The 12,702-nt window shown below is 44.5% G+C and overlaps 1 protein-coding gene across 3 annotated transcripts in view; it reads right to left on the reverse strand.

Moving 5' to 3' along the window:
- LSAMP (limbic system associated membrane protein) overlaps positions 1-12,702 on the reverse strand; it is a 933,774-nt gene that overhangs the window by 97,733 nt on the left and 823,339 nt on the right. For all 3 annotated transcript variants that reach the window (XM_065742082.1, XM_065742083.1, XM_065742080.1), the window contains one exon: positions 1,079-1,204. In XM_065742082.1, coding sequence (XP_065598154.1) covers positions 1,079-1,204 — 126 coding nt within the window. The remainder of the gene's footprint in view (positions 1-1,078; positions 1,205-12,702) is intronic.

Raw genomic sequence — 12,702 nt, forward strand, 5'->3', positions numbered from 1 at the left:
TTCAGCCAGTCTGAACCACAGACATCAAATCCAGGGGCTTCTGGATGCAGCACTTGGATTGGGCCCTGTTTTAGCATCTCTTTCTGGCCCCCCTCTCTTTTTCTTTGCAGAACTCTCTCCTCTTTGCTGGCTGACAGCTTAAGTTTCTCTAGCACACAGAGAAGGCTTGTACTCTGCATTCCTCAAGCCCTCCTTAACCCTTCACATGCATGGCAATATCACAGAACACTATACAGAGTTAATGAACACTCTCCCCACATGCTTCAGATGACAAGATTTTTGATGGCAAAAGGGAAATCCAGTAAATAACTCTCTCTTTAACTTACATGACACAGAAGAAGGTAAACCCACCAGTTGTTCCCATCCCCACTGACAATTTTTAAGGGATGAAGATTTCCTCACAACCTGCACTGCTATCACCATGGAGTCTGACTACTTAAAGGTCATTTTCCTTCTAAGCTAGCCACATCCCCAAACATGGAAGGTATACTTAGACAGCAGAACAACACTGTTGAATAATTCTGTCTCTGCCCTGCTCTTACATGGCAAATCAAGTATCTCCTTTACTAACTTCACAAGACACAGGAACGCTGTCTGCCACAGTGGAAAGTAACATAAAATCACCTCTTCTTCTATTTTTCTCTCCCTTTTAAGGTGAATCAATGGGAAGCAAACTCAGTTTTTCAGAAAAAAACCCTCTTCCATGTAATATCTGAATAGAAATTCTTCTTTCTCTCTCTTGCTCCTCCATTCCAGCATCGTTTTCTTTCCACTCCCTTCATGTGCATTACCAGCAGTAGAAATTGGAACAGCTAGATAGAGGCCAAAGCTAAATAGAATCACAAGTCTAGTTCTGGAGAACATCTACGGAAGTAATTTCAATTGTTCTCTTAGACAATCTGGTTATCATGCTTGGAGGTCATGCTACAAAATATGCTTGCAATGCACGGAGGAGCCTTGCCTCATTTCTACAGCTGCCTGAATTTCTACTGTAACTTTCAGTAATGTTGGAAAAGAAGGAACACTACTGCAGAGTTCACAAATCATCAGCAGGGTATAGGCCTGATGAGTCACTAACCTGTTGGGGTGAGATGCCTCCAGGTGATGACAGGCTCTGGACGCCCATTTGCCATGCAAACCAGGGTCACATTGCTGCCTTCATTCACGGTGATGTCCGAGGAGATATTGGAGATCTTTGGTGGAACTGCGAACACAAAACAAAGTTGGGCCCCGTTAATTCTAGAGGGCAGCTGGTCTGACTATTAACCTATCTACTCACTAAGCAGAGGCAGACGTGAACTCTTCTCGCAGGTTGCACTCCAGTTTACCACCCAGGTTTCTGAATTAAAACAGTGCTCCAAGTACAAGGTTCTGGCTCCTCAGCAGCCAAGAAAATCAATTCAAGAGTAACAACCTTTTAATGGGGCAAAGATGTAAAAAAAAAAAAAAAAAAGAGAGAGAGAGAAAGATACATAGAACAATGCTCTGCTTTCAGGAGTATGTGTGGGGTGAAGCAGCCAGGAAAGGGAAAAGAAAACTGAAATAGAGACATGGGCAAGGTCACAGCTGAGACAGGAAACACTGAAAAAGCAGGGCCTTCTGGATGTGAAAAAGCAGCCACCATTGACTAGAGAGCACCTGATACAATGCCCTAACAGCCCAGCAGTGCTAACTTCTGTGGTGGCACAGTCATGGGACCAACAGGACTCACATCAAATACGCACTGAGCAGACCAAATCAGCATCTCCAGGAAAGCCTCCTGCACCAGACTTCCTCTAGCTATCTTCTCAGTTTTCCTCTTCTGGGAATTGCCTTACAGGGGTACCTCTGCTTTGAGGACCTACCCTTGAGGTAGAAACATCTTTTTTTGCAACTGTGACACGTTATGTTTGCAAGCTTCATAAAATAACCGCTCAGAACCTGCCTTACTGCCCCAAGGCTGCACAGAAGGAAAAGGCTGACTCCGCACACTGCCCCAGCTCTCAACATTCATTTTGACACTAAAATAACACCGGATGCTATTCTATGTCCTCCTGCAGGCTTCCAGACCTCAAGACTCAGAATCAGAGGTACATTCGGTACTGCTGCCTTCCCCGGGCTGACACAACTCACGCTGAGGGCAAATGGCCCTGCTCTGTTGCTTGTGTTACCAAACACTCACTGGAAATGGAGCTAGAGAGCCCTTAAACTCATTTACACTGTGACTGTCACATCTAGTTCAAGAAGCAGAGATGCAAGCTGTGGCTTATGGAGATTTGCTGCATGAAGGTACAACTGCAACAGCAGGAATGTTTCTGTGATGCCTTTCAGCCAAGCAGAATGCCCAGGGGTATCCAGATGCTACCTGCACCTCTCAAGGCACAGCTCCCAAAGCACAGTAGAGTTTTTAAAGGTTCAGACCAGCCACAGCTTGGGCTCCTGGTGCCTTTAAAGGTGTTCCCAAGTAACTGAGTTTCTGTCATGGGACTGAAGTGACTCTATAGGGGCTTGAACCAGTGGCTATGGGCAAGGAGTGGGCCTGGTATTTCAGCCTCCCAGCCTTTTCCAAGGCAAAACAGCCTGTGGCTGTTTCTCCTTCCATGTGTTTGTCTCTTCCACGCTTAATGCCCAGGAGGAGGTGAGGGAGTTTAGCTAAAAAGGAATCTTTTTATTTTCTACTTTTTTTTCCCCCCAGCTTCCAAATTTGTGTGTAGCGAGGAATGAAACAACATCATTTTCTGCTTTGCTTACCACAGAGTAAACAGACAGCAACCTCCCCTTCCCGCTCCTTGGCAGGAGTGGCTGATGGCCCTTCTGAGGCAGAGCTGCCTACGAGATAGGTGGGGAAAAGGAAACGAAGCCTGAAGAGTGCAACTCACCTCACTGAGCTGTGTATGTGGATTCGTAGCAGTGGTGTTTACAACCCACAGCTCTTTAGCCCCATTCTTTTGGCCCCAAACTCACAGCCAGGTCTTCATTATCTATGTCCATGGCACCACTTTGGAGGAGCAAGGGCACCTGGGCAGGAACTACTTGAACAAAACAGGACAAATGCATCTCTGTGGGCAAGCTTGCTAACCTGGGTGAGGAAGGATTTAAACGAGATACACTGGAGAGGGACTGTCATAGTATGAAGAGACGGAACCATCATTACTGAGGAAGCAGTAGGGACCAGCACAACAGCAAAAGATTTTGCACTTCACTTGTGAAAGCTGTGGGAACATATCAAATGAGCTGTATGCAAATACAGTCATCACAATGACAGGAATACACCTAGCTCTGATCAGAATGGTGAGCTGGTTGGGAGCTTATAGGTCAGAGGGTATCACAGTATCATACCTGATGGCTGGTTTTTGCTACCAAGCTATTTCATCATGAAGAGACAGTGGATGAAGTGTTCGTGAGACAGAAGAAGCCTCAAACTCATAGGCCTGGTGGAGAGCATCAACTACTTTGGTATTTGCTGGATGAGTGAAAGCCTAGCAGAAACAGAGGTCCAACACATTCACCATAAGCTTGTGGTGTGCCCTGGCAGAAAAGACAAACCACATCCTTATTATCGATATTAACAGGAATACAGGAACATAAGTGGAAGGAAGTGGTTATATCTCTTTATATGGTGCTTCAGATGCATTCTCCCAAGCACTACAACCAGTTTTGGGCTCAGCAATACAAGAATGCCACTGACATACAGAAGCAAGTCCACTGGAGGGCTTCCAAGATGATCAGAAGGCTGCAAGCACACAGTGTGAAAGCAGTGGCTGACAAAGATGGGTATGTTCATGCTCAAAGAGAGAAAGAAGAATGAAGGTCTTACTATCATCTACAAATATCCAATGGGAAGGTGCATAGCAGATATTCAGAGCTGCAAAGTGATCAGCAAAAGAACAGCAGTAAAGAGCTGCTACACAATGAAAATTCTAACACAAAACAAGAAAGAAACTTTCATTTTTGGGAAGTCAAAGATAGGAACAGATTCCCAAAGATATGGTAGAACATCCATCCCTGGTGATGCTCAAATCCTGCTTGGATGAAAACCTATGCAACCTTCTCTAACTGGCACCAGCAAGGAACAAGGTATGAACTTGGAAGCCAGTCTGACACACAGAAGCTTGTGTTGATGGCTGAGCTCCTGGTGAAGCAAATGAAGTAAGAAGTAAGAGATGTTGGAGAAACAGTTAACTGCACCTGGGTTCCCTTCCAGGGGAATTTCGGAGTATTGATATCTTCCTAACAGCATAGCACTGCGTAAAGCAAAACAGAACAGAAAAATCAACCTCTTTCCCTCAGAGCAAAATCCTCGAACAAACAAGCCACGATATCTTTTATATCAGTAATTTCTTGTGAGACATTAGTGGCACATCCATACCTGTAGGAAGAAGTTGGAGAAGACGTAAGGAAAAAAAAAACAAACAAAAACAAGCATTGTTGGAAAACGCTGATGTTGCCAAAGAATTAAATCCCACCATGTTGAGGGATGTAAGAGTTCCACTGACTGCAAAAGAGATCCGTTTCCTGCTTACTTTTCTTTATCACAGCCCTATACCTGGGATTTTCTGCACAGTGAATGCCTGGCAGTACAAAACAACAGTCACACAGTGCTCTCAGAAAGTGGCCACTAATGCCTCAAGACTGCAGGAAGAACAACAGAAAGGAAATACCCCAGGTAGGAAATTAAATGCCTTGCCTCCTCCAAAAGACACTTATGGCTTCATATTTGTGGCATGCATAAGCAGCGGTGAGCTGTAGCACCATGATGAGATTTGGCTCAGCACCGAGTAGGCTTAGTTTTAAATTTATAGGCTTAGCCTGAGAAAGAAGAATGGATGGCTGCTATTTTTGCAAGAGTTGTGCTCAAGCTTTTCTGTCAGCAGACACAAGGATAATGATTTCACAGAATCCTCAGCACAGCTTTCCTGTGATATGCTGGTGAAAACATGTAAGCAGAGCCCTGAAGAGATGAGAACAGTGCTAGACCACATGTTTTAGGGACTTATCTTAACCTCAAAGGATTGGTGCTTGCATCAGGAGAAAAAAAAGCCCCACAACAAACCAAGAAGAGGTCTGTTCTGGACTAAGCTGAAGCAGGCCCAGCAGATGGAGGCTCTAGCAGAATGGTCAATGCCAGACCAAATGGCACAGCAGACAAAGCCACTATTGGGCATCAGCAGTAGAGCTTCAGTTAGGACATGTGCACCCTGCCCCTTCCAAAGCCGTCAAGTCATTTTAGTTCGCAGCACATCAAATGAACTCAGAAACAGATCTGACCACGCAAACCAAATGCCCAAGAGGAGGAGGAGATGTCCAGATGGCCATATCTAGCTTGCCACTTTTTCAGTGGATGAAAAAGAGGGCATTTGAGGCTGAAATCCTGCTAGAAGTACAATGTCCAGTTGCCTTCAGCCTGCTGCCTTGGACAGAGGGCAAGGAAAGGATGAGAAAAAGGGAAATAGCATAGAAAATAATTTTTCTGTGTATTTAAAGCCCAGTTCAGATTAGTCTGCTTAAAAGCCAGTCAGCATTAAAAGTGACCAGATCTTAGTGGACATTAATTTCTCTCAGACAAAAAAAGTCAGAGACTTAATTTTCAAGATGTCAAGGTGGCACGTTAAAAATGCTGAAAGTTGTCAGCACCAGCAACAGTTAGCATTGCCTACTTGGCACTTGTCATTACTTTGTACACACCTTTTTAGGAGAGTCTTAAAATGAGAAGCTTTGACCTTATTATCTTTTTCCCAAGTGTGGGTTGTGTTCACAGTTCCCAGGCTGCTGGAAGAACGACTGCTGAGGAAAAAAATCTTGTGGGCCCAGGAGCTTCTGAGATGTGACTGCTTCCTCTTGCTCAGCTGTCTCTTGGTGACTCTCATCTGGGAAAAACCTCTCACGCCTGACCTCTCTGAGCCATTTGCATTAGGGCAAAACTACCACAGCCTGGACACCTGCACTATGGGAAGCATTACGGTTAAACAGCATTTTCCCACGTTTTCCCATTCAGCTGAACAACTTGTCCCTCCAGAGATCAGGCTGCTGTCAGACCCTTTTGGCTCTGGTGACCTTAGGAAAGCACTGCCAGGTCTATGACACTGTTAAGGAAGAATAAGCTGCCAGATTCTTTTCCTCCTTCCAGCAAAAAAGGGCAGCCATTACCCTGTGCTTAGGAACCCGCCGGAAGGGGTTGAGAGAAGAGACTAATGTGCAGAACACCACATACCAAAGCCATACTCATACCAGTGACATACGCTGGAAAGCTGGAAATGAACTCAAGGAAGAGCAGCTTTAAGCTTGCCTATTTCTTCTACCTTTCAGACCTGCAAGACAAGCCTGATGCAAGCTCAGCATCTCCTCAAACAAGTCACTGATTGTAAATAATAAATGACAAATTAACCCGTGGCCATTCTTCTCAAGAAGTTCAAATCTGGAAGGACAAGGGCTGCACAGTAGGAGCTGGTGGAGAAATTCAAGTCCCAGGCAACATGCATTGACAGAGTGAGGTAGGAAAGGGTTGCAGAAAACCTGCTTTGCACTAAGCCCGTTCAAGTTAATTGCTGTCAATCTGTTACTTTCATGACAACTGCAACTCACATTAATTTATATAATAAGAAAGACTGAGACATGAAAAATAGAGCACACTCCCCCAGCGCAATCACTGTTGCTCTCAAAATGAAAGCAAGTGATTTGTTTCCACAAAACATTGCCGTGTCTCAAAAACACCCGCTACAGCAGTTATTACAAGCCAGGAGCCATATACAGAAGGCAGCAAGGAAATCACAAACAAGAGAGCACACAACATCTGCTGTTGTTATCGTTGCCTTTTATGACCAAACCCCTTCGGAACTCAAAACTCCTCCTGAGATATTAGCTGGAATTGTGTAGGCTAGGTCAGCTTTATTGTACGAGGCCATGGAAGCACGAGCGATGCTATGCCCCCAATTTCCTACAAAACGAGTCAGCCCAATGGTTAGGAGATACAAGTTCACATCCATGTGCAGTAGGATACAGAACAAGAAATCATCAAGGCCACCCTTTCTAGTTCACAGCCAGGCTAGCTGGCTGCTCCCTTTCAGCAAATGGGGCTTGGCACAAGACTGTGAGTTACGAACTTACACTCTGGAGCAACTGCTCCCCAGTCTAAAATTATAAGCCTGCTTAATGTTTGGGTATTTTGTCAATAAGTTACAAAATGCATTTAAAATAAAATAATAATAGAAAGTATTATTCCCACTCAACAGACCTGAGATACAGCAAAAGCTATTTAATCTACCCAAGATGTAGAAGCAAACAGTACTGAAAATAAGAAAGCCCGACAGCCCATAATCTCCATTAAGTGCTCTAACAGCTTGTCCCGAGAAGAGAACCTTGAACACAGACAAGAAAGCCACCACAACCATTTCCACATATCCCCATTAGTTGGTTACCTCCTCCAGTCTGTTTACTTTCTTCTCTATTGGCAAGCAGGCCCCCCATCTGTTGGGCAAAATAAGACTCCCACCCACCAATCCACAGGAGCCTCTGACTTTCAGGGCAAAAAGAAAACATCAGGACTTCTCTCAAAAGTCAAAGGAACTTTGCAGCTACTAAAGCCCTCTGCAGGTGCCTATCAATTAGCCTCCAGAGTTCTCATTTCCTTGTCCCCAGCTCCCAATTAACAGCACTTTGCAACAAATACAAAGTCGCTAATAGGCCCCAAGGCAGAGGTAGGGGGGATGCTGACCATCACACGCCCTTGAATGCTTTAGAGCTGCTACCTTGCTCACCACAATTAGGGGTCCTTTCCTGGGGCAATTAATTGTCAGCAAATTGGCATCATTAGTCATTGTTTAGTCAATGTATTAGTGGGGAGAGAGGGCCTGAAGAAGGGGCTGAGCTGCTAAACACAACTAAATGGTTTAATTTCCCTCTTATGTGTGCAGCAGGCTAATCACAGCTCTTTGCAGTAGTGAGAAGAAACAGCTTGTTGCTACTCTAGTCTGTGTGGGGAGCAAGTTGAGGGCTAGCAAGTAAAATTCAGATGCCCTTTGGGATGTGGCATGCTAATGTCTTGGAAGCACTTTACAGATGAAATGCGACATGAGACCCAAGACATGTTTTTTACGGTCTGATTCATGCTGCAGCCTCAATCGGAGAGATGAAGCTGTCACCAGTGCGGGAGGGCAGAGAGTGAAGTTGTTGAACTTCACTGAAAAGTGCAGACTTTAAAACATCTCTCTGACCTTCTGCTCTTCTATGTTTGCTTCATCCCGCCAGTGCTTCTTCCAGTAGCTTTAAAGCTTCCGGTGAAGTAGAAGGAAACAATGAAGGCTTGTTTTCGTTTTGAATCCCTTAGGGTTCGAAAAATCTCTCAAAATACACTGCAGTGTTTTCAACAAGGTGTAAAAATTGCTTCTTTCTGTTGTCTGAAGGGATGTCTTATCATGTTCACCCCTGGAAGCCTTTAGGGAATGGCCTGTTCCATCCTGAGCAAGGAAACCACCAAAAACTTGTGCAACCGCCAGTCCCAGCACCACCTGCTCCACTGTGGCAGACTTCCTTGCAAGCATCAGCTGCTGTTGATGTACAGAGAACACAGGCTGGAAGAAGGATGCGAGCCACCAATTTGGCCTTTGTGTGAGAGCAAGCTACCCCCTTGAGCAGCTGAGCCTCACCTGCTGGACTGTCACATAGGGAAACATTTAAATCTAAATGGGGACTGTGCCTATTGCACTGAGTGGAAGTGGAGCAGCAAACAGGATGCAGTAAATCAAAGCCACGTGGGAAGCACCTTGGTTTGCTGGGCTGGGTAGCATGACAGACCTCGCTGTGTTCGAAAGAGAGTCAGTGCTGACAAGCCAAACCACTCTGTCCAAAGTAAAGTTCTGCCTCATCTGATATATATTTAAGAGCCTGGGCTGTTTTCCCACATCAAATTGCATGGCAAACACTCTCAGTATGTTGTTTCTTAGCAGAGAAAAGCATGGAGTGTGGAGCGTAAACCTGCTGAGCTGCCTTTCTAAGACCCTCTGGAAAAGTCAGCACAGAGCTGGGCTCTATTGCTTGCATTCATTCTTACTGATTTATTTTTTTTTAAATTCATCTCCATGATCTTGTCAAGAGAGTTCTATTCTACTTTTTAACTGAGAGCAAACCAGGGAAAAAAAAATAGCTTAAGTCACCAACAAACCTCATTTTTCAGTGTGCTGATGTAATGCTGTTGGATGGGGGTAAAAACAGTCTCAGTCCTGCTCCCAGCCCAGTGCCTCATCCTTAATCCCGGATCCCAGCCTTCTACCCTAAAGCAGCTCCAGCTCCAAGCCTGAACCCCAGGCCTGTTCCCATGCTGTTAGCATTTTACTTAGGATTCTAGGTGTACCCCCTAGCCAAGCAAAGGGTTACCAGCCCACATCTGCAGATTCTGCTGCAGCCCTGGACACCAGGTTCTCAGCTGCATGCTTAGCACAATGCACAAACCAGGCCTATGCCTGTTATCTCCTTATCTCCAGATTCTGACCTCCGTACATGAAGTACTGGTTGCTTGCTACACAACTTCTTTTTCTTTTCAATTAACATATCAAATTTACGTTGGGCTTCCAGCAATCCTCTTATCTGTGGTTCATCTCTTTAAAAGACAGCTCTGCATTTGCCATTGGCATTGCTCAGGTTCTTTTAGCTCAAAAACCAACTGCACTTGCTGAAGCTGACTGCAAGTGCTTTCTGACCAACCCTGCTGGAGAGGCCTGCTGTGAAAACACAGCCTCCTTCACAGGACATGTGTAAGCAACAACAGAAGTATTCACACGCTCATCCCAAAGGATTAACCCTTGGAATGCTGCCTAATCCCAAACACTTTAAGGACTACAGATGTACACAGCATTTGGTCTTTGTGCTTCGAGTGTGTTTATATATTCCCTCAGACCATTGTTTGTTTGTTTGTTTTTTAAATCTGGAAGTATTTATTTACAGGATGAAAGTAATAAAACATCTTTTCTTCTGTGGATATAACCCACCCTCCCAGAAAATAAATTCTGTGAGAAATGTTCTCCTTAGAATTCAAGTCCTCCAAATGCATCTCAGAGTTTTGTTTAGAAAACATTTTTCATACAAATATTAAGCATGTTGGATGTATATGGGATGTACAGCTAGCGTGTGATTACTTTCAAAGCCCAGGGAGATCCTTCTTGGATGTTAAGGATTTCTGGACAAATTCTTCTAAAGCAAGAATGGTTGATGGCTTCAAGGAGCATTGTAACTATAACTGGGAGAGCTAAGAGGAGAAAATGAGCCATATTATGGCTTTTTAACTGAGTCCCAGCAGTCCTTTGGTTGCTGTCTATTACTGTTTTCTTAGGCTGGATAGCGTAGGCCAGGTACAGTCAGAAAGCAGAGGGAAAAGCCTATGCCATTCCAGGGCAGGAGGCACAGGTTCAGAGATGGTGTCTAGGAATTCCAAAGATGACTAGGAGGAGAGCAGGGCAGGAAGTTAGTTTCAGCAGACACCCCACTCTGAATGAAGAAAAGTCTGTCTATCATGGCGTTATGGTCAGGAGAAACAGAAACAAAGAGTTCTTTCTTTGTCTGATGATTTATTTTTCAGATTGCATACTTTTGCTTATGTTCAGCTCATTAGGGACAGACAACACAGAGAGAATAGTCTTCATGAACCATTGGATGGAAATCTACACACAGGCTGAAAAGAAAAGGCAGCTCTCTCCAAACTGCTCTCAGATTCCTTTGGCTGCCCATGGTACATGCCACAGTCTCTGTGATAAGCCACATGGCAGTGAATACAATGCTCCAAGTGTCTTGTGCATACCACACACCCGAGGATCTGGCTCAGTTTCAACCAAGACCAACAACTTCTCAGTTGCTCAAATCAAATGTATGTGGAAGATGTAAAACATCTTTTATTAGCAGGCTTTCCCTCTTATGCACTGAAATGAGCAAAATGGAGCAGGAGGGCTTGCTGTAACCACCTTTCAAGATTGCTTCCAGGCTTCCAGGGGAGCACAAAGCCACAAAGCCAAAGTATTTTGGAAATGCTGGTTTTGCTTTTAGTACAGAGAATAAAGTGAAAAATCCCATACTCAGATCTTTTAAGAATTTTGGATAAAATTCATTCCTGTGTTAAGGGCACAGATTTAGAGAAGAGCAAAGAATACTATATGCTGTCGTTTAACTGTAGTATGATAATTCTCCAAGTGGGATTAGGACAGCAGTCCAGGAAGAAAATATAGCTGTTTGCCCATCGATAGGATTCACTTGGTCCAGTTCAATGAATGATGGACATTCCACAACAGAAGACACCACAGCTGTTTGTGCAGTCAGTTCAGCAATAAGAAGACTAATGTCTTAGCTCAGGATCACTGAAAGCCCCACCAAAACCACATCAAGCGAAAAAGAACCCGATCCAAAGAGCAATCTCTGAAAAATTGCAAATTCTGAGCATGAAAAAGACTCAAAGATGATCTTCAGAGCTTTTCAGCTTGGGCTGCTCAGCACATTCCTATACTGTCACTACTGCTGGATCCACAGATGGTGGCCTTCCTCAGCACATGTAGTTACGAAATGCCAGCTGTGAGACCTTCAATTTCTAGTTATTGTAAAGCTTGGTGATAGCTGCAGCAGCGTGTTTATAAAGGTCAGGATGTTATCATCACCCATCTGAGAAAGGAAAGCCTGAGAGAGTTGAAGGCAAAGAATCCCAATTGTCAGACACGCTCATCTACGCAAATCTGATCCAGCAGTAAAGACAAGAAAGCAAATACAGTGCTTCTGAAGTAAAGGCATTTTCAAACAATGCAAGCAGCCAACTAGAGCTAAGATGTAATTGTGGTGATTTCCTTCCCACAATCCAACTGAGAACCAAGGTTTCTTGGGGAGTAGAGTTTCTGCTCTCCGAGACTCTCTGCCAAAAGAAAGAGTGCTCTGTTTTGGTTCAGCCACGTGCAGCAGCACCTTGAGGTCTTGGAAGTTTCCCACTGTTTTGTTTTCCAAGTTTTGCCATGTGGTAAGGACATGCTGTATATGCTCAGACAACCGCAAGGGATGTGAGGGATAGATTCCAAGAGCTTTGCTCTGTAAACACATTACTGGTGCCATTTCAATTAAAGGAGAATCTCTCCCCCACATCCAGGCATGAGGCTTATTCCTTACAGCCTGCAGCTTTATCAAGGCACATTAAAGATGCTGGCTGTCCCTTTTCCCTCAATGGGTTCCAAGTCTGAACTCCTCAAAATTGACAGGATTTTTTTGCTGGTCTCTCAGTGTTAGCAAACCGAGTTATTTAGCATATTATGTGCTAGGTTTGCAAAGAGGTACAGGGAGCCAGATCCTTAGGTAGGCAAATTCCACTGGAGCTGAGTGAAATTGCCCACCCAAAGCTGTCTGGCTGTCAGAAGCCTGGGTGTCTACAGAGAAGTTATACCAGCAGGACTTTGTAAGAATTTCAGAACAGTGAGTAACAAATTGAGAAGAAATAGGCAGACATTGTCCTCTCAGGAGAATAATTAAGGGAAGATCTCCAGCACCTTCATATCGAGTGAGACGACACCTCTACAGACACCTTTTGTCTGATGTTTTGCAAGAAAACACTACCCACCATGGAAGTCTAGCACTGCTGGCCAGAGAGAGGGAATGAAGTGGTTTTCCCTGTTGCTCACCAAAGAACTCTTCAAAACTGCATTTGATTCCATCACTGCAGGTGATCAAAAGCTAAATCCAGTTGGAAGAACAAGCCGTGTCTCTCTGCTG

The sequence above is a fragment of the Cyrtonyx montezumae genome, unplaced genomic scaffold, assembly GCF_038088225.1.
Source record: "Cyrtonyx montezumae isolate F1298 unplaced genomic scaffold, pur_monq_1.0 scaffold_3, whole genome shotgun sequence".
In the NCBI taxonomy this organism is placed as follows: Eukaryota; Metazoa; Chordata; class Aves; order Galliformes; family Odontophoridae; genus Cyrtonyx; species Cyrtonyx montezumae.